The following is a 22,018-nucleotide window of genomic DNA, read 5'->3' as shown; positions in this document are numbered from 1 at the left end:
GAAACCTCTGAAACCGTGAGCCAAAATACACCTCTCCTCGTTGCTTAGCATAGGTGTCTTATTGCAGTGCTGAAAATGCTAACCAACACAGAGGGTGTAACGCTGACCCTGGCCTATTGCTTGTTAGGAAAATGATCCCGAATAAGGGGCTCACTGAGTCAGCTTCATCTGTACAACCGGGTTACATAAAACTGGCATTCAAAGGTTGTCACGATTAACACTCTATAGAGAATATTTATCCAATCCAAAATAAGAATTCAATACATGGTAGCCACTACCGTTGTTACTACTTAAAACTGTGCAGTATGACCAAGACCTAGAGCAAAGAAGTAATGGAAAGCTCATTATTAAATAAGAGTTGATATGTAAAGGTTACTATCTGTTCCTCCTCACTTCAAAAGCCTCCAAAATTACTTTGAAGGCTAAATCAACAAAATTCCACCCAGTTCCTGAGCCACTCATTGACTTGCCTTCAAAATGTGGCCAAAACTCACTTCTCCAATCATAGTCCACCGTTCTTCACCAATAAAAAATGACCTGCTTTCTGGTCTCAGCAGGTTCATTCAGTCTGGTTCTCTCTTGCCTCTCCAGCTGGTCTAACCCCACTGACATTCTTCCCTTTGTTTCCCTCTGGACTTTAAAGACCTCCTTTTTGTGACTGCTACGTAGTCAACCACACAGTCACGTGGCTCATCTCTCTTAGAAGAGACCCAATGTCCTTGTCATTTCTGCGTCTCCAGAGGATAGCCTGGTGGCATAAAGGCCTCAACACATTATTTTGAGCAAATGGGAAGCTGAGGGTTGGGAGGTGTTAAGAGGTCTAGATTCTTCTCTCTCTCTCTCCCTCCTCCCCTCTCTCTCTCTCACACACACACACTCACACACACACAGGCGCACACACAAACACACACGCACGAGCATGCATACATACACATTTAATAGTTATTACTAGCGACATTACTGTGGGCCTATCAGGTCAAGACTTAAAAAAAACCTTTCATCTCCAACCCTCATAGCAACGGGTAACATTTAGTAAACACTCAAAACTGTGATAAACAAATGTTGGATGGGTACCATGTTTATAATATGATAGCAAGAGACTAGGGGTGTGGCAAGAGGAGCATCAAGATCGACATATGAGAAAAGCCAGTTAGTCGGCAGAGAAAAACTGGAAACTCTTCCCCACCTGAGCTAAGGGAGCAAACAGCACGTGGGAGAAAAGCTCACGCCACGCGTCCTGAGGAGAAGGTGCTTTGCCGTGCAGGTAAGTAAAGGGTCTGAACCGTCAGCGGCAGGGCTTCTGAGAGCCTGCCGCGGCTCGCTATCCCACTTCAACCTCCAAGAGTGATTTCTTTTTCTTCCTTAGTAAACTGCCTCTGTTTCTACCCTGACTCATGTGTCCTGGAACACAGTAACCTGGACACCTCGGTGGCTGCAGTTCAGACTCCCATCCCGGCTTATTACAACATCAACGCCTCCCAGTTCCTGTGAAAATCATCTGGCAACGTTAATACTCCTTTTTCACCCTTCCCCTCTTGTACCTTAATAAAAAAAAAATTACACAATTGCTCCATTCATGGCCTTCATCAATTGCACATGAGAGATCCAAACTCTTTGTTTTGTACTTTTCTGATGTCAGACTGTACATTCAATCTTCAGGAGTAAGAATTAGCATTCAAAATATGAACAAAGACAATTATCTGCTTTGAAGCTGAATGATCATAATTTCCCTGCACTCAGCTATTCACATTCTGCTGACCATTTTTTTTAATAACTACTAAGTTAGAATCTGCAAACAGCTCATTCACTAGTGGCTCAAACTGGAAATTTTGTCTTCCATTCCTGATGCATCCCTTTCTATCCAATATACTACAGTCTGGCACGATGCAGCCTAGACAGGAATCCACGCTCTCCCGCTCTTGCCTCCCATTCCACGTGGCCAGCCTACCAGACAAAGTAGTGATCCCAATCCAGCTGCTGCTCCATAGTTTTCATTCCTCCTTTACTATAAAGACCGTGCAATCTCCAAAGGGCTATTTTTAAGCCACTTCCACCAATTGTTACTAACAAAACGTTTTGTGCTGGTTACGTTTTTATTTATTTACTTATTTGTCAACTTGACCTCAGTTGAGAAAACGCCTCCATCAGGCTGGCTAGGTAAGTTTATGGGGCATTTTCTTTTCTTGATTATGGATTGATGTGGTGCGGGAGAACCCAGTCCACTGTGAGCGGTGCGTGTCGTTCCTGGTCCTAGCAGGGTTAGTGAGGCAGCTGCAGTGTGCGGTCCTTATCCGAGACTCTGCTTCAGTTTCTGGCCCCTGCTTCTTGCCTTGCCTTTTCTTACTGATGGACTGTAAAGTCTACACTGAAATACACCCTTCCCTCGCAAACTGCGTGTGGTCATGGTGTTCACCACAGCAATGGAAAACACACCAGGACACAGCTCCTTGAGACACTCTGGTGTTTTTCCTCATATGACTACTGGATTAAGGAACAGCTTTGTCTTCTTAGTTTCTTTTTGCCACGTAGAGAAGGTGGACTTGTACTTTGTATACTATGAGCATCCTCTATGGACTAAGTAAGAGGCAGATGGGGGTACAGCTGAAAGCAGGGTGGTACCCAACCCTGCCATGTCTCTCAACAGAAAACTATTCCGACAGAACCAACGAATGCAGCGAGTTGGGGGATCTGTTTATAGAGGAGCCACAAATAAATGTTGCACCTCACTTTATGTTATTTGACAAAATAATAGTAACAACAACAATAATAACCAGTCTCCCATAAATTCAGCACCAAGGAGAGAGTAGAGACACTTTATGATCAGGGGACAAGATTCAGGCTCAGTCAGTGTTCTGAAGCTTAAAAAAAAGTTTTTGACTCTATCCCCCCCACACACGTACACAATGTGGGGCTCAGGCTTTGGATAATCTGTGAACTCAAATTCCTTAGACTTAATGACCTGGGGTTTTTATTTCTGTGTGGGAAATGGAAAGTGGCTAAAAAAAAAAACAAAGGCCTTCTAAGGCCTAACTGGAGGAAGGCCACTGGAGGCTCTGTGTTCTTGCTAAGTGACAGTTCCAAGCAAATGGCACTTGCACTTGAACAAGGTCTCACGGTGAAGGACATCACGGGGTGAAGTGACCAGCGCTACCTCACTGAGATCCGTCAACCCAGGCAGAACACCCAGTTAAGCTAGATTCCTTTCCTCTTCTCACCATGTTTCTCACACAAATCCTCTTGCATAGGAATAGCTGCTGAGTCAGTCTTGAGTTTAGGGGGCTTGACCTCTGTACAAAAAACTGATCAAGTTACGCACGGGTCTGCCCAGTATCGAACATCTGAACAGAAACTCTAAAGCTATGGTCTGTCAACATTTCCACTACAAACCTTTCCTTCCAGAGCTCACAATCCAGCACTCAACAGTCAGGGGTAACACCGGGGAAAATGGTGTCGCTCGGAAACACGCTCGCTCTATTTAATTAAAAGAATGTTCTGCTCTCTTCAAGTCTAAACACAAGATCTTAATAAATGATGACCTTAAAATACCCAGTTAAGAATAAGCTTTCTTGTAAACTACAAATAGAATGTCTAAACCCTTGCCTCCCTAACTTGTCCTGATGGAACAAACACTTGTCATCCTAGCCTTCCTGAAGTCGCCCCTTCCACATCCATTCACCCAATCCGGGTGTCTTTGCATCTTCAGCTGCTCTTGAGTCAGTTTTTGTCTCAACAACCACCTGGATAAACAATGTCATACGTGACCTGGACTATTATTATGAGACTTTTGCTATCTGCTCTGCAAACCAGCATACCCACGCTTCCTGCAGGGAGCTACAGTGATGGTCCCAAGACACAAATATTGCCAAGCCTTCCCCTACTTATATCCCTCAGTGGCTTCCCACTCTTAGATGTAAACTCTTCTCACGGTCCCCAAGATCCAGCCCTTTGCAGCATCACTCTGTCTAGTCTCCCTCCCCCTGGTTCCTCTATATGGACCTCCCAGCTTCTCACCTTATCCTCGCCACTTCGTTTCTCACAAACTTTGCACACGCGGCTCCTCTTGTCCCACCCCCAGTTCAGCAACTACTCTTGGTCAAAGTTTCAGAATTCAGCTCAGAAGGCAGTTATTAAATAAGACTTGCACGCTCAAACTTCTCCGTTTTCTTGCCTCCTAAGGTTTTCCTTTGTAACACACGTGTATTTATGTGTTTCTTTCAGAGAACAGTTGTATTTGTACATTTATGACGGCTTGACTAACATGTATATTCCTCACTAAGCTGCAAGACCCATAATGTTAAAGCAAGAAGTGTTTCCTTAGTAATTAGCACCATACCTAGTACAGTAGGCATTCATAAATTATATTGGGAATATATCAGCAAAAATAATCATATGATAGAGTTGTGGATATAACTCAGTTGACAAAAATGTATGCCTGAAATGCACAAAGATTTCCGGGCACACCACAATCCCAGCATCTTGATACATGACTGTAATCCCAACACTTAGGAGGTAGAGGCAGACAGATAAAGAGCTCAAGGTCACCTTCAGCTATGTACAGAGTTCAAGGCCAGCCTCCAAAAATAAAACAAATCAGATTAAAATGCTTGCTTAGGTCATTTTTAAGTATCATTTGCCCCAGAAAAACAGCAAGAGGCTCAGAAAGAGAATTTTGTCTTTACTTGCTCCTCAAAATGAACACAAAGGAATCTTCAAAGGACTCTTTAGTTCCAGCAACACCAACAGGACAAGACGGAAGTGGCCCCGGCCAGACAGAGCCCAGCACAACTGGTGGCAGCAGACGCAGAACTCTCTCTGGGTAAGGTGGGTCATTCTGGCCTAGCTCAGGCCTTCTGGAGGGATCAAAGAGGCCAAGTACAGACCCACATCCAAGAAAAGCAGGTTCTTAATTGATGGAAGGACCTACAGGCACAGTGTAAAAGTACCAGAAGGCAGAGGGAAAACCCAGGAGTCTGCATCTGAGTCTTCCCTAACTGGACTTCGCCCAACACTGATTCTCAAGAACCCTTAGGTTGATTTTATTGTAGGGAAGTAACAGTCCCTGATTTACACGCTTGTGACATCGACACCCTAAACTGTATAAGCAACTATTTGCTGGTAAGTCATCGTCTCCTGACACAAAGCATCCTTTTTCATACTGTGCTGGTAAATGTTGAAAAAATTCTTTGTCTTTGGCACATTACAGAAATGACAAGTTATACTAGATCTACAGACAAACTTATCAAATACAGTGGGCAAAAAAAATTGAGCCATGCTTGCCTCACAGACAGGTGGGCACGATAGTTTATACATATCAACACTAACAAGCTATCTAGACGGGTGCTATGATATGCCTCCACCTCTTTTTCCAGTTTCTTGAGACTAGAGTCTCATGGAGCCACAGCTGGTCTTGAACTTGATACATAGCCAAGAGTGACCTCCTTCAGCTTCCCAAATGCTGGAATTATAGGCAGGCTTCACCTTGCTGGGCCCAAGCTTGGTTTGAAAGGATCAGAGCTACAGGACATTTTGAACATAAGTAGCTTTGCCAGGTTTTCCATTTCCTTCTCAGAAAAATGGGGTTAGGATTTCCAGCACTATATACAGCCCTCTTTTATAAAACGGTATTTGATGACTTGAGAAAAAATAAATTTCAATATTCATCTCATTGAATCACTTTGAGAGCAACCATGATTAAAAAAAAAAAAATCAGCCATCACTGCAAACACACTGAAAAGGAAAATTTAATTGTTTTATCAACGTAGGTGACTTAGGTGGGGCTCCACTTGAGAGGAAAATTTAGTTGTTTTATCAATTTAGGTGACTTAAGTGGGGCTTCACCTCAGTGAAGTCAGTCTCAAGGACAGCAACTTACAGACTAAGTTGCGACACCAGCAACAACTGATAAGGGGACCTCCTCCTGGGAGTCTTCTTGGACGGTCTTCACAAGCTTTTACACTCAACTTCCTGACGCTAACTTTCCAAAAGTAAAGTTAATCAAACACATCGTGTAGATGCCACGCTCATTTTGCTAAAGGCACCTGACCAGACTCCTCCCACGACTGCCCAGCTTCTGTGTCCCGGAACCCTTAGTTGTCTTCTACTCCCTTCTGCTTATGACCTGGACTCAGGCGGTGGGCATGGGGGGGAGGGGGTGCTGTAACGGTTCATTTCGCTGAGGGTGGGGGTGGGTCAACCTGGGGAGGTGGGAGCAGGGCAGTTCGCGCCGCCAACTGCTGGGTGAGCGTAGCGCAGTGGCCGGATCCCGGTAACTAAAGTTCGGAGCAGCCTGACTAAACCCTCAAAGCCCGGCGCTGTCAAGGCTAACGCCAGCGCCGAGGGCGGCAGACGGATGCGTCCCAGCGGAGCGCGCCTCTCGGCGTCAGGCTGGTGGAAGGGGCAGCGAGGGGCAGCCGGCTGCCGGCACAAGTTAGGTCCTTGGCCGGAGCTGCCCAGCCAGGGCCCGGGGGAGAGGAGCCCGCTCGGGATCCGCAGGACAACCCGAGAGCTCCGCGAGCGGAGGGGGGGTTCCCTGGCGCCCGCGTGCGGGGGCGCCGGTCGGGGTGGGGACCCGTGTCTCCCCTGTCCGGGATTCGAAGGGACAGCGGGTGCCGGGCGAGGCCTCAGCCGCACGTCGCACCCGGCTCCCGGCCACGGGAGTTGCGGGGAGGCGGCGCCGTGGGCTGGAGCCCGACGCGGACAAGCTGGGGGCGCCCCCGGGGCGAGCACCCGGGCTGGGCGGGGACCTCCGGGGAGGCTGGACTTCGGGGCCTGCTCCACCGGACCACGGCGGCGGCGGCATCTCGCCTCCTGCAGGCCTGCACGCGCCACAGGCCGCAGCTGGGACCAACCCCGCGTCCTCCCGCCGCCACCGCGGGGTTCGCTGCTCCGAGTCGGACACGGAGCAGCCTCGGTTCCCGGGACCCGACTCTGTCCCGCAATTGCGTCCCGGCGTTAGAGCGTCCGCCTTCGCTGCCTCCGCTGCCGCCGCCGCCGCAGCAGCAGCGCGGGTGACGGCGCGGAACCCGGGGCGGGGACGCGCGGGAGGAAGGGGCGGCCAGGGGGCGGGCCGGCGGGCGGCCAAGGGGGGTGCCCGCGGTGTGGGGCTAGGCGCCCCCGGTCGGCCGGCGCCGGGCCAGCACCACCTGCGGAGCTGCGGCGCCTACGCGGCCGCGACCCCGCCGCCCCTCGCTCCCGCCACACGCGCGCGCAAACAAAACAAGTTGCAGGTCGCCGCTGCCGGAGGGGGGCCGGGCGGGTCACTCACCCTCATCCTGCTCAGCGGGCTCGGGTCGTCGGGCCGCGAGGACAGGGAAGACCAGAGGACCACGAGCCCCAGGAAGCTTCCCACCACCAGCAAACTGCGTAAGATGAACCCGATCTTCAGCCTCATCTTCCTCCGGCGGCGAGAGACACACAGCCCGGCGCAGCCGCCGCCACCGCTCTCCCCTCCCTTCTTCCCCCTCCCCCGGCCCTCCTCCTCCTCCTCCTTTTTCCCCCACCCGGATCGCTTCGCCCGCCGCCCTCCCCACCGCCTGCCCTCTCCAGCTCCAGATCCGGAACTCCCCTCGGCTTTACCTTCCCCTGGCTCTCCCCCTCCGCCCCCTCCCCGCGCCTGCCTCTGCGCTCCGCTGCCGCACCCCCCTCCCCTCCGGCGGCCTCCGCAGAGCTCCGACCGGCCGGAGTGGCTGGCTCTCCAGCCTTCCTTTCTACCTGCCCGCTCTAGCTCCGCAGTCCCCCCTCCCAACTCCACCCGCGACCACGAGAACCCCCCCCTCCCCCCGCGAGTCCCTAGTAACCTTGGAACTAACTTAACACTTTCCCCCAGGTCTGGTCTTAGCCTTTGCCCTACGGCTCGGCTTCCTAAAGCTTCCAGGTCCCCAAACTTTTATAGTAATCGTGAACTAAAAACTCTGTCCTTGACCAAGCCCGTGGCCTCCCAGGATGCTGCCACCACCCGTCGCCCCTCAGGTGGACCTGCAACCTATCCTAGGCGGCCCTTCACTTCCTGACGCCCACTGCCGGATCTCCCCTGCTTGAGGCTTGCAGGAAGCAAACCAGGAAGTCAGCTACCGCTGCTGCAGCAGTAGCTCCACGTGGCTGATTTATAGCTGGAATTTTTTTTTTTTTATTGATCTTGTTTTTTCACAGGGCTTCTTAAGGAGGTGGATTTGTAACCGAAAGGCCCAGGTGAGATGTGCAAATAACACAGAACTAGAGAGGGCTCCCTTGGAAATACAGTATTACCTGTTCTCTTAAGCTAACTGGAAAGCCAAGTGGACTAGCTAATACACAGTACCCTCCTTGTTGATGAACTTGTGAGTTTCTACTCCGGGGAAAAGGGATTTCGGGTTTTTAAAGCATTCCACACACTCACCATTGCTTCTCTCACAGCCGACTTTTCCGGGGAAGGATATTGGCAAATGTTTAGCTACACGCCTCTCCCTTGTACATTGTGCCAAAGATGTCAATCACATTATAGCACAATCTATAGCGTGTGCCATACTCCTAAACTACCCAATTTGTTGAACAAATGCTTTTTTGATAGTAGGTTTTAGGACGGTGTAAACTGACCTTTTAAATCCTAATTGTGCCTCGTTTGCTTCTGTTTTGCTTTAAAACAAGTGAACTTGGTTTTTTAGTTCCTCTGAGTGATTATTATATCTACTCTCATTCAGTCAGAGATAGTTTTTCATTAGGGAAATGGGAAGCTGACCCTTTATGCTTGTGAGCATAGATGGGCAGATACACGGTTGAGAAGTGGTCCTCCTCACAGGAGTGATGGGAGCTGACTCTCTGCTGTCTGTATTCAGAGTAGACCTGCCTGCCGCCCCAACCTAAAATATGTGTGAAAGGCTAGAAAGTTAGAAGCTGACGAACAGATGTATGGTTGTAAAAGCCCATGTTCCTCTGAGTTGTTAGCATTGTTTAGGAGAAACTGAAAGGCTACCTCAAAATACATGCTTTTTGCCACATTTGCTGGCAGGCAGCTTTCCTAGAGAACTCTTTGGAAAATGAGAAGCTGCATTAAATGATTGGGACAAGAAAAGTCACGCTTAGCCTCTCTAAGCCTAGAGCCCTTATCAGCCAAAATCATGATTATAATACTTCACAATATTGTCAAAAGGAATAATTGAGGCCAAGTGCACACAAAAAGATAAAGTGCAGATGATGCGATGGGGTAAGTCTTCGTGATTATGGGCAAAATCCTTGTGAATGGCTGTATGTAGGCATTGTTTCCGATTTGTCGAGCCTTGAGTAACGTTTACTGAAGAGAATAAAGATTAGAACCTAGTGGGAGAGGTACTGAGTGAGAACCAGAGAAATGATGACATGGTGCCTTCACCTCCAAGGCCAACCTGGGCCTTGGAAGTAGAATTGCAAGGGAATAACATTTCTGAGCCGGTGGTCTGTGCAGAATGAACCAGGTTCGTCGTTTAAGCTTTGTAGTGCCCGAGACTGGTGTCCGCTCTTCTTAGAATTCAGAGCAGGTTTTCTCGTCTTGCCAACACATGCACAGTCTTTGCCAAACAGTACAATCACCTCGTGTTTATTATATAAATGCTGTCAGGATTCCACAGGTCAGAACCTAAAGGTTTGGTGGTTTCTGAAATTTATCCCCACATAAACTCTGCTAAAGAGGAACCCCCAACAAGGGACTAAGCCCACCTTGGGGCTGCACTCCCCTGGGGCTTTCAGCCTACCCCTCATCCTGTATCTGAGCTGGAGGTCTTTGGCTCAATGTCACTGCGTTCCGTCAGGCCTCTGCACAGGGATTTCTTCCCACCTGTACTATCTTTTGACATCTTAACATTAAGCTTCAATGTCAGTTACAAAAGCTTTTGTTCCCAAATTCTCTTCACATGAAGATATTGGCCAGGTACCCTGCCTTCCACTTCGTTTGGCCCTAATTACTGCTGTGTTGTGATTGCTTAATTTCCACTTGCAAGGAGCAAGTACCATGATGCTGGAGACTGTCCGTGGAGTTTATTGTGTTCCTGTGTCTGATGTGTACGAAGAGTTTAATATTTTTGATGGAACGCTGATTAAATAGTTGTATTACAAATACAAAGGGAAAATAGAGCTTAGAAGAGGGCTTAGGAGCACTTCAGCTTTGATTGTGCTCTTCCTAGAAGCTGGTTTTCCAAGAACGTTTTGAAGGTTTTATTTCATTAGGTCAGTGAGTGCCTTACGGTAGTCAGTATCACTTGGTAAGCTGCTGTTTGCCTACTTATAGTCTACTGACAGTAGGTAGATACTCTGTGGATAGTCTACTGACAGTAGGTAGATACTCTGTTGATAGTCCACAGTGGCTACTTGTTTCAACTTCAATTCAGATTTCCTCCCTAGCATAGATTACTAGTTATGTCATAAACTTAATGGATAATTCCTGTGTTGTGCGCATCTGGAATGAAAAACTCATCAAAGGCTGCCATATGATGAGATTAATGGCCTCCTACAGTGTTTTGAAGGCTAAAATAATCATGCGAAGCTCCCTTTGACTTCGTACTGTAGAGCGCTACCTCTTCAGAGCTGGGTGCCACTTGTAGCACCTGTAATTCAGAGGCTCTTCTGATTTAAGCGTTTGTTTAAAGGTTATCGAAACACGTTTTTGTGTCTCTTCTTTGAAAGGCCATCACGAGCGCTCGATTCCTCTTAGAATCATCCCTGTCCACCTGGGTTTGTCCCAGAAGATGTAACTTTGCACCCACTTTGTCACCTCAGTCTTCCCGTTTCAGTGACAGCCATGCTGACTGCCATTTCCCAACAGCTCAAGTTCTCTCGCGTCTAGACCTTTGCACATATTTCTCCTTTGGTGAAGAAACGCTCTTGGTGGGTTTTACACCAACTGCCCTCATAAAATCCATAATCATTCAGATTCTTTTTTTTCCCCAGAATTGTTACTGTCATCGTCGCTCTGCTTCCTTGCTAGGTTGGGAATTTCTGCTTCATGTAAAGAGTGACCTGGAAGGTCCCTTTCTGAGCAGAGCTCAGCTTTTGTGTTTGTTCAACTGTCACCTCAATTAGACCAAGTTTTTAAGGGCAAGGACTGTGTTGTCATTTAGCATTGCGTTCCTAGGATGCTGGCAATGCCTGGCACAGAAGACATGCTCAGTATGTGAGGCGTGGACAGGAGAGCATGTGCCTCGTGCATTCACTGGCAAAGCACTGAAAAAATTGGCCACATCCTATATTTAGAAACTAATACCTTAAAAGAATTGTATATGAATGTTCGCAAAACTATTTTGTTAAATCTATTTTTCTCTTATTTAAAGACTTGAGAAAGAAGGGAACAGTGTTCTATACTTTATCCAATTAACATATGTGCTGTCATTCCTAGATAAACAAATAGTTCATTCAAGTTAATGGTCTGCTTGCTGAAATGAATATATATTGCCCAGAACCTTACGGTCTTTTTAATTGTGAACCTGATACCTACAAAATAAAAAGTAGCCTGTGTTTTTACTGATACCAATAGTCATCATGGTTTTTTTTTTTTTTTTTTTGAAATGGGTGGAATGGAAAGAATCTTGCAGTGAAAGGGCTGGAGAGCCCACCCTGCCCTTGTGAGCTAGAGGTTCACTAGATTTAAAGTTCTAATATCCTTTTCCAGATTTGCTGAGGACTCAGGTTCTCAGCAGAATGGTTGAGTGATCAGAAAGCCTCCACAACTGAACTCTGTCAAGGTATTACTGTAAATCCTGTTCCAGTGTGTGCCTATAGACGCCTGCCTGGACGAGCGGGCAGGCAGCTTCAAACAGCCATCCTTTTATTCCCCCATCCTCCAGAGATCTTGCTTATTCAGCTATGCCCCGAATCTCGCTGTCTTTAATGGGAAGATCTGATAGTTAGCAGACAAACTAGCCTCTGTCTTGTTAATACTGATAATCTCTTAGATACAGAACACAGCTGTGAGTGCAGTGGAGAGAAACCACGTCAGTAAAAGGCCCAAAGAATCCACGCTTGCAATTTGTAAAACGAGAGCTATCGTTAGACCATATTGGGCAGAGCCCGGATACTCAAGGTCTCTGGAGGGATGGGAAGACTGTTGAGATCTGAGAGGAGGGAGAGTCAACTCTGTGCTCTTTCACAAAAGCTGATGGGAACAACAGAGAAATACTTGTGCTTCCCTTCACCTTTCTGACGTGTGTGATTAGTTTTAACAAGAGTGGGGTATTCTTGGTAATGAACTATTCCTACAAGCCTTTTTAGACATTTCACAGGCAATAAACAGAGCTGAATACAGATGAAGAAATCTGAAGGCAGACTGCAGAGAGATTCTGCAGGAAGATTATCCCAAATCCAGGAATTAGAGGCTGGACAGAAACTCATTATCTGTTGATTCAACCCTTCTGCTTTCGTATGCTGGGCTGCGTCTCACTGATGCTCAGAAAGCTCATCTATTCTCCAGCTATTCGCTCACAACAACGAACAAGTATATTTTCTCTTTTGTTTGAACACATGGATCTATATTAAATGACTGTTTGGAGAGTCACACCAGGGGCTTGTGAGCCAAAAGTACCGCTCTTCCAGTGAGTTCAAAATACTGTCATTCAGATAAAGGTGCCTTTTGGAATATTGCAAAGATTTTCAAAATTTGAATTTTAATGACATTTCTTTTGTGAAGAGCAGTCATTGAGGGCTCGGCCTTTTGGCAAGTCTTCTGTTTCTCAAACCATAGAAAACAATTTTTTAACAAACAATCCTTTTCTGTGATCTTTTATTGTATATTAATAGCGATTTCTATTTACTCAAAGCACTTTTTATGCATGTATCACGTGTTAGGCCTTCGTCCTAGACGCTGGGCATATAGTAATAAACCAAAAGAGCAATAACCCCTGTCCTCACGGAGTCAGATAATAAACTGCATGTATAAATCATTATATATTGTTACCAAGTAAACCGCTGCCTCACTTGTGTGCCGAGAGTCTATGAAGATTAACTCACAGACTGAGATAGTGTATTAGAGGATAAAAACAGTGGAGAGGAACAGAGCAGGGGATTGCATTGTAGAATGCTGGATGGGCGTGAAGAGAAGTTTCCATTTTAGACAGTTGGAGAAGGTCTCATTGAGAAGATGACATTTGAACAAGTCCTGAATGGGGATTGGAGACAGAGCTAAATAAGAAGAGAGAGCACCAAGCACAAGGAATAGCACATGCAAAGGCCCTGGAGCAGAAGTGTTTCTTTTCACAGTATGGGTGAGGTGGGCAGCCGGAGGAGGTTTACTGTGAGTTTACTAAGGTAACATATCTAAGTCGGATCACAGCCTCTGGCTTCTGGGTTTGGCGCGCAAAGCACCAAGGCTAAAGGCAAAGATTATATAGATAGGCTCTTGACAAGCCAGGTGCAGGACCGCAGAAGCGTGGACTGGGATTGTAGCAGCAGGAATTGCACGAGCTCAGATCGTGGATAGGTTTACTTCTTTCTCAACTATTATGGTTCCAAATAATTTAGTTTATTGTTTTGCTTCTAGACTGTAAGCAGTTAAATTAATAACCTGTAAAGCAACTCTTTAAATACTCTGGCAAAACACATTATTTAAAGAAACCGTGTAAGCAATTACTCAACAATTTAATTAAATCTCCCGTGCAACTATAGCGGGTTAGATGCCAGGCTCAACGAAGCTGATGAAAACAATTGAAAATGGCAGCAAAATATGGTTTTGACGGGGCTTTGGGGGGGTTTCGTTGTTGTTGTTTCGTTTGGTTTTTGGTTTCTTGAGACAGGGTTTCTTTCTCTAGCTTTGGAGCCTGTCCTTGAACTCGCTCTGTAGACCAGCCTGTTCTCGAATTCACAGAGATCTGCTTGCCTCTGCCTCCCGAGTGCTGGGATTAAAGGTGTGCGCCACCATCGCCCGGCTTTAAAATATATCTTTAAAGAACTCACATCGCGGGGCTGAAGAGGTGGCTTAGTAGTTCAGAGCACTGGCTGCTCTTCCAGAGGACTTAAGTTCCATTCCCTGCACCCACGTGTCAGCTCAAACCCGTCTATACCTCCAGTTCCAGGGCCTCTGACACTTTAGGGCCTCTGCACACACCAGGCAGCACATATGTGGTGCACAGACGTGTGTGTAGGCAAACATACAAAGAAATAATAAAAGAACCGTAGGAATTCCTGCTGCCAATAGCCTTTAAGTTACCCGCCCAGTTGGGCGTGGCCTCTTACGCTTTTTATGCCAATGTAAATAAAGCACACGTCGGGCCTCTTCCGGCTGCGGGATTCGATTGTTGTTTTCCGTTACAGCAGAGGATATTGATCTGTGAGTCTACCCCTAAATAAATAACCCTCTAGTCTCAATTCTGAGCTAGTGTGGGATTTCTTTTAAGCGTCCATCTTCAAAGAACCATCACTCCATTCCTTGAAGCAAAAAAAAAAAAAGTACTGTTCTTGTCTATTTAAAAAGTCACATTTGCCAGGCAGTGGTGGCGCATGCCTTTAATCCCAGCACTCGGGAAGCAGAGGCAGGCGGATCTCTGTGAGTTTGAATTCAGCCCGGTCTACAAGAGCTAGTTCCAGGACAGGCGCCAAAACTACAAAGAAACCCTGTCTCAAAAAGCTAACTAAATAAATAAAGTCACATTTGACGATCCCTGACCACTCGGTGTCCTGTGAGGGACAGGTGGCAGGAAGATGATACTGGCTTAAATTGCACTTGCAGCTAGGGACACAAGAAGAAAGACATTTGTTTAAGACATTTGAAGAAATGAAAGAACTCTGAAAATACAAGGAAAACTAAGAATATACTCAAAATCCAGAAGAGAAAAATAAAATTGTGAAGATTATGGATTGGTTGAATTGCAGATTCGAATTATCTAAATTTTTCAGTTGGTTTCTTGAGCCCCACTTTCTTCTATCTTGCAAAGTCACGCTCAGTTTCAGACTCTCATTTCTCTTATCTCTAATAGGGGAGAGTCGCTTAAACTTTAGTCTGAATTTGTTTCCTCGGTTTTAAATATTTTCCCGAATTGACACATTCATAAGGATTCACTTAATGTTAATAATTTGCAAACCTGAATTTCAGAACAGATTTTCTTTTTGTTTTTAACTCTGTTCATTGGTGTTTTACTTGCACGTTAGGGTGTCAGAAGTCCTGGATTTGGAGTTACAGACAGATGTGAGCTGCCATGTGGGTGCTAGCAACTGAACCCTGGTCCTCAGGAGGAGCAGTTAGTGCTCTTAATCACTGTGCATCTCTCCAGCATCCCCTGACCCAAATATGATTGATTTATTGATTCGGTTTTTCGAGACAGGGTTTCTCTGTCTAATAGCCCTAGCTGTCCTGGAACTAGCTCTGATAGACCAGGCTGGCCTTGAACTCACAGAGATCTGCCTGCCTCTGCTTCCCAAGTGCTGGAATTAAAGGTATGCACTACCACCACCTGGCTCAAAATAAGTTTTTTTTTTTTTTAAAAAAAATGGGGTAATTCAAAAAGATTTTCATATTCCTCAAAATTGCCCATGAAAGAGCATTAGACACAGTAAATCTCTGATAATTTTTGATTCAACAATCTGGTTGAATCAAAATGCTATAGACTCGCGATCCCAAGCATGAAAAGGAAAGCAATTGTTCGACAGTGCTTTTCCTGATGACATCATCTAAAAGGACCACACTGTCTTTACATGAAGCCCTTAACTTGAGTCTCGTCACTCAAAGCACACTGCAAATGTGGCAGAGATGCTGGGGAGGTAGCTATGGTAGCATTTCCTGAGCATTGCTCGTTTGGGACTCGTAGCCACATTTTCCGTCATGGTTGAAATTGCAGTATGTTATTGTTTTGATCAATAACACAACTTTGTGTTAAATTTAGCTCTATGCTAAATAGTAATACAGTGGAACTGTTTTTCTACATATATAAATAAATGCAAATAGCTATCGTAATTAAAGATATTTGTGTTTGGGGGGTTCTTGAGGATCATCTTTTTATCCCCTGCTTTACCACAGCTTGGGAGTAACTGGTACATGACATATTGTATTTACCTACTTAGTGTCTTAAGTTCAATTAAGCCTGCATGGTTTAGGGATTACAAATGATGTCTGTTTGGGCATCTAGGTTTTTGTTTGTTTGCTCTCGTTTGTTTATTTTGAGATGCTGTGGATTAAACCCAAAGCCTTGTGGATGCTAGGCAGGCCTTCTATTTCCGAGATACACCTCCTGCCCTCTGTCATCTGGTTTTATGACTTAGGCGCTAATTTCATGATTTGTCTTTTTATATAAAAGTTCCAAACATGAATGTTTTATGCTGTTTGGATGCTATATAGAGTGGCCTGCCTTAAAAAAAATAAAGCAAATCAATACTCTGCCTCTCGCTTCTCCTCAACCACCCACTTACAGTAGGAGTTCACTAATAAAATGTAGAATATTTCATTTTTCTTACTGAAACACTTGGTAGTTTAGATAGCATATGAAAAAGGTATGTGTGTGTGCATGTGTGATTGTGTGGTATATTATGCATGCATGTGTGTGAGGAGGCCATGTGTTCCACGTTAGTGTCTTTCTTTCTCTCTCTCCCCCTTATTTGTTGGTATGACAGGTTTTCTCACTGAACCTCCATCTTCCCAGTTCTTCTGGGCTAGCTCTCCAGCAATCCCCGTCTCTCTGTTATATCACTTGCATGCATCACAGATTGCACGCATGCATCGTTACATCCAGCTTTTATACATCTGCTCCAGATGCAAACTCAGTGCCCAGCAAGCACTTTACCAACTACACTATCTCCTCAGCTCCCTGGAACATTGAAAGAGAGAGAGAGAGAGAGAGTGTGTGTGTGTGTGTGTGTGTGTGTGTGTGTGTGTGTGTGACAGTTTGCATGAGTTTACACACACCATGTGCATGCAGGTGACCAAGACCAGAGGATATCAGATCTGGAATGGGAGCTACGTATAGTTTGGGGCCACTTGATATAGGTGCCAGGAACAAAAAAACGTGGTCCTGTGGAAGAGCAGTAAGCACTTTCAAGTACTGAGACCCTAGTCCCAGGGACGTTTATTTTTTAAGTTCAGAATTCTTTACTTTGTATGCAATCTAGATGAGTCGGTTAATACTGTAAGGACTCCTGTTTGGGGTCGTAATCCTGATCCCACAGACATCATTTCTTTTACACTTTGGATGAAGATGTCTTTGTGGTTGTCAAAGACAAGGCAAGCTTTGGAATCAGGAGCCTTTAGAAAGAAGAGGAAATTTTAGTGTCTGGGAAAAACCTTAAGACACCAACTTGTTTAAGATGATTTATAGGTTGTCTGAGAGTACGGATGTGGTTTCCAAGTTATTTCTGGCTTTGTGGTTATTATGATTAAGTCTTGCTCTTACGGGCAAGTAGTAAGAAAGGAGGGAAGCCATAAAGGACAGGGTGAAGTCCACAATTTAATCATTGTCGTATCTAAGAATTTATTAACTGACTTGATAAGTTCACTAGGTGGGTTAATCAGTAAGATTTGTTTTTCCCCTATTTTTTCTTCTTTTTTCTTTCTATTATTTATTTTGTATTTATCAAGGCAGGGTTTCTCTGTAGCTTTGGAAAAGCTCTGTCCTGGTACTTGCTCTGTAGACGAGGCTGGCCTCGAACTCACAAAGATCCACCTGTTTCTGCCTTCCGAGGGCTGGGATTAAAGGCATGCACCACCACCACCCGGTTCTTTTTCCCTCTTTTAAAAACAACTGAGAAAACCCCATCAACAAAGTCTGTAAGCAATCAGCAGCCAAATGGTGAACACTTACCATTTATTTGGACACAACCTTTTGGGATGAGCCCTTTTGTGAATACTAATGACCTTGAGCACATTGTCTAAATTATCATTGCAAGTGAGTTGTAACTGGGTTTCTATTATGTGTGGTCATCCCATCATATGATTCTATGTTTGGGTTGTTTTACTTATTGAAAGAAAGACCAGGTGGAATTTGGAGGGACTGCCCCAGAAAGAAGCCCAGTGTTTTGCATTATACTAATCAAGATAAAGGGGGAAGAGTGAGGAAATAGGGGGAGTAAGCACTCTGGATCCAAGGGCCTTAGCACATGTCACTTACCCCAGGTTTCACATGAGACATGTGACCCCTCCTCGTTGTAATGTGACCCATCTTCACCATACCAAGCTTCATGGATTGAATGCCATACTACACCCTTCTCTCTAACACTGTCTTTGTATATGCTTTAAACATACTGTATGCTGCGTGTGTCACCCTATAATGCCCCATCTGTTTTGAAGCTGATATAAATTATAAATAATAGGCGGTGGATTTGGCCTCAATTTTGATTGACCTCATTAGACATGAACCACAGGGAACCACAAATGTACAACTCAGTTGTTTTGGCTCTGGAGTGTAATGCTTAGAATTCATAAATAAAATAACAGAAATGATTCTGTCTTGCATGGGCTGTAGGAAAAGCAACAGACAGTTGTACCTCTTGGCCCCTTCCAGTCAGTGAGCTAGAAAAATCGCCCAAGAGGCAGACTGGCAGGCCCGGTCCATTACACTCCGAGTGTTTTCAGCTGTGCATCCAGAGACAGGCCTCACAAAATTCTGTGGAAAAACTATTGGCATTGGTATTTTCAGCCTTGTTACACGGACAGCAATGTAACCGGGGATGGCTCATTCGTTTCCAGGCTGCCCAGATTTGAATAATCACACAAAACCATACTAATTGCCGGGCGGTGGTGGCGCACGCCTTTAATCCCAGCACTCGGGAGGCAGAGACAGGTGGATCTTTGTGAGTTCGAGGCCAGCCTGGTCTACAAGAGCTAGTTCCAGGACAGGCTCCGTAGCTACAGAGAAACCCTGTCTCGAAAAACCAAAAAAAAAAAAAAAAAAAAAAAAAAAAACATACTAATTACAACACTGTTTGACCAATAGTTCAGGAGTTTTCCTAGCTAGCTCTTCTATCTTAAATTAACCCATTTCTACTAATCTGTGTATCACTACGAGGCTGTGGCTTACCTAAGTTTCTGGTGTCCTCCTTCGGCAGCTACAAGGCATCTCCTTGACTCGACCTACTCTCTATATATATCTCTTCCAGCCTGACTATTTTCTGCCCTGCCATAGGCCTAAGCAGCTTTATTTGTTAAGCAATAAGAGGAACCCATATACAGAAGGACAGTCCACATCACAGCAGTCACATTCAGGAGGACCAGAGTCTCTCTCTGCAATGTATGCTTTTCATCTAGGTATTGTAGAGGTGCTTAATGATACCTGTTCTCTCAGGGTTAGCCAACGAAACCCTTCTGGAAAAGGCAGTATTTAAGAAGACACTACCAAATGAATAGGTAGGTATTATCCATGAAAGGAGATGGGATGCTAAGGCTCCTCATGAAGAAGTTTCCAGAATCTCCCCTATACCATCCTGGCTGGAGATCAGACTTTCATTAGATGACCCTTAGGGAGAGACAGTTTGTTTCCAAATAACTTAACCTGTACAGTAGTGGCAATTTTCTTAGACCATCAACTTCCCTGTGTTAGGAGAACATTAGCACCAAACACTCCAGAATAAACATGGGTCCAATGGTATTTCTTCTCCTCATAGTAGCTGGCATTGTCAGGAATACACAGATATTTATTTCCTGCAAGTCAACTGGAAGTAAACCTCATGATTCTTTATATGATGCTATCCTGCAACTTATTCAAAATTCCTTCATTAAGTTTCTAGTATGTTTATGGGTATGTACCACTTTGCCATAGGCATGATTGTATGTTCAATGTATTGACTGAATACTTGCCCATTACACAGACTTGTGACCAGAGAGGAGGTGGAAGGGCTTGCTTACAGTGATATGGCAGGGAATTTAGGACAAAACAAACAGACACAACTGGGATTGTCAACAAATAGACATTTTGCACATGCTTAATGTTTTAATAAAAAGTCAAGTTGATCTGGTGTTAACCAGAGATAAAAGAGTTTGACTGTTGTTTTCTTTTTTAGTTACTGTTTGAAAAATATTCAGAACTAGTTTTAATTTCATGTTGCCTAGTTACTTTTTGCTTTAAAATAATGTGTGAATACCATAATTCAGTCATTGTACTGTGGATATAAATTGAAGACATTGTTGCTGGCTTCTCAGAGGCCTACAAACAAGTGGTAACTATAGATACAACAGGAAATCCATTGTAGTCATATGTGATATAGAAAGGGATTCAACCTCACAAGTCAGATGGGAACCGAGATCCCTGTGAAGATTCGACATCCACCTTCAGTGGCCTTGAGCCTTCAAATTACTGATGGTACCTTACCCACCCCCCAAATCACTGGCCCTGCTTCTAAAACAGTTTCAGCTTTTAAAACTCTTTTTCCTCTCATTGGAAGAGTGGAAATGAAGCCTCTCTTGGGAAGGAAGGAGAGCAGGTTCCACAAGCTAGTGTGTGTGTTTGTGTGTGCGTGCGCGCGTGCGTGCATGCGCACGCACGGGAATGTGCACACATGCATGGCAGCCCCTTATATCGTTCCAAACCTGATATGAGCATAGAGCGGCCTTGTCACTATCCTTGTCCCATGCATCTTCTTATGCATCACCTCCTGCAGTCAGACTGGAAAAAACAGAGTGATGGCAAGGAGGTGAAGAGCAGGGATTAGTGTGTACAGCTCCATCAACTACTCTTAACTGGTCTCTGCAGGAAACTGAACGGAATTCATGACCTCTATTATTTCTCTAATGACACAACTTTGCTTGTTTGTCTTGTTTTTGAGAGGAGGACTCATGCAACCCAGGCTGTCCTTGAATTTGCTATGTTGCAAATATGACCACCTAATCATCCTGCCCCCGACTTTCCAAATGCTGAGAAGACAGTATGTATCTCCTGCTCTAATGACACAATTTTAAATAAAATGACTGAAATCCAGTAGACTCTTGTTTGTTTGTTTTTTTTCTAAAATTTCCAGAGTGTATGCCTAATAAAAATATAAACATTAAGAGCCACTTCCTGTTTGGGAAATTAAGCTGTCACTCAAAAAAAAAAAAAAAAAAAAGGACAAGTTGCATTCCAAAAAAATTATCATTTAGTCAAAGTAGCAAATTACATCCCAGAAATCAAACTTTTAGTCGAAGTAGCAAATCATGTTCCAAAAATCAAAGTTCTAGTCAAGAGACATTTTTAATGTGATTTGACAGGTCTCTGCCAGCACAGGTTAAAGAAAATCAAGCAGTGATTCTTGCCGTTCTTCACATCTTTAATTTTAAAGAGTTGAGGTCACATTTTAATAGTATTCTCAACTACCATGCTTTAAAACGTAGAATTGTGTAGCACAATTAATAAAAACTCAGAGACAGATATTGGTGTTCTACCTGAAGGTCAGAAAAACAAAACAGTCAACCACTGGTGGCTCTTACCTCTACCTCAGTTCGAGAGGGCAATCTTGTCTCCAGGAATTTCAGAAAGAGACTGTGTCTGAGAGCTGTCTCCTTCCCTGTTATATTCCTCTTACTGCTGGGATGAAAGGTGTGCACCACTACCGCACAGTTTCTACGGCAAACTAGAGTGGTTAGTAGTATTAAAGGTGTGTGTCACCCCTGCCTGGTCTGTAAGGCTGACCAGTGGAGCTGTCTTGCTTTTTGAACTTCAGGCAAGCTTTATTAAAATACAAATGAAATATCACTACAGAGCTGAAAGTCTTTTCTGGGTATATTTCCCATGGTTTTATGATACACTGTCTCACATCATGAATTTTGTTGAAACAGCCATTGCTGAGATATACTGTGGTGAATTCTTCTGTTTAGAAAAGAATGGGGAGGGGGGTCCATATAAATAGCCCCAAAGTTCTTTATGACAATCTGTAATGAGAAAAGAAAAACAGAAGTAAAAGTTTTGGTGAACGCTTCAGAAATACAAGAAAAAGGGAGTGTGGAGGTGTGTAGATAGATTTATCAAACTAGTCAGAATTTATTTCCAATCAAGTTTGGGGAAAATAGGAGGTTAACAGTTGATGTAGTCTGAATAAAATCATTACATAACCCAAGAACTGTAAACATCCTGAATCAGATATGATGTCAAGAGGAGATAGTTGATTGAATTTCCTTTAGTTCATCATTAGATCG

The 22,018-nt window shown here is 44.7% G+C and overlaps 1 protein-coding gene across 2 annotated transcripts in view; it reads right to left on the bottom strand.

Moving 5' to 3' along the window:
- The window catches only part of Galnt7 (polypeptide N-acetylgalactosaminyltransferase 7), a 130,806-nt gene extending 123,380 nt beyond the window's left edge, over positions 1-7,426 (bottom strand). For both annotated transcript variants that reach the window (XM_057752587.1, XM_057752586.1), the window contains exon 1: positions 7,265-7,426. In XM_057752587.1, the coding sequence (XP_057608570.1) occupies positions 7,265-7,390 (126 nt within the window). In that variant the 5' untranslated portion in view covers positions 7,391-7,426. The remainder of the gene's footprint in view (positions 1-7,264) is intronic.
- Positions 7,427-22,018: the final 14,592 nt, after the last annotated feature.

The sequence above is a fragment of the Chionomys nivalis genome, chromosome 20 (genome assembly GCF_950005125.1).
Source record: "Chionomys nivalis chromosome 20, mChiNiv1.1, whole genome shotgun sequence".
Lineage (NCBI taxonomy): Eukaryota > Metazoa > Chordata > Mammalia > Rodentia > Cricetidae > Chionomys > Chionomys nivalis.
Note: the sequence above shows the minus strand (reverse complement) of the source record. Positions and strands in the feature narration are given on the sequence as shown.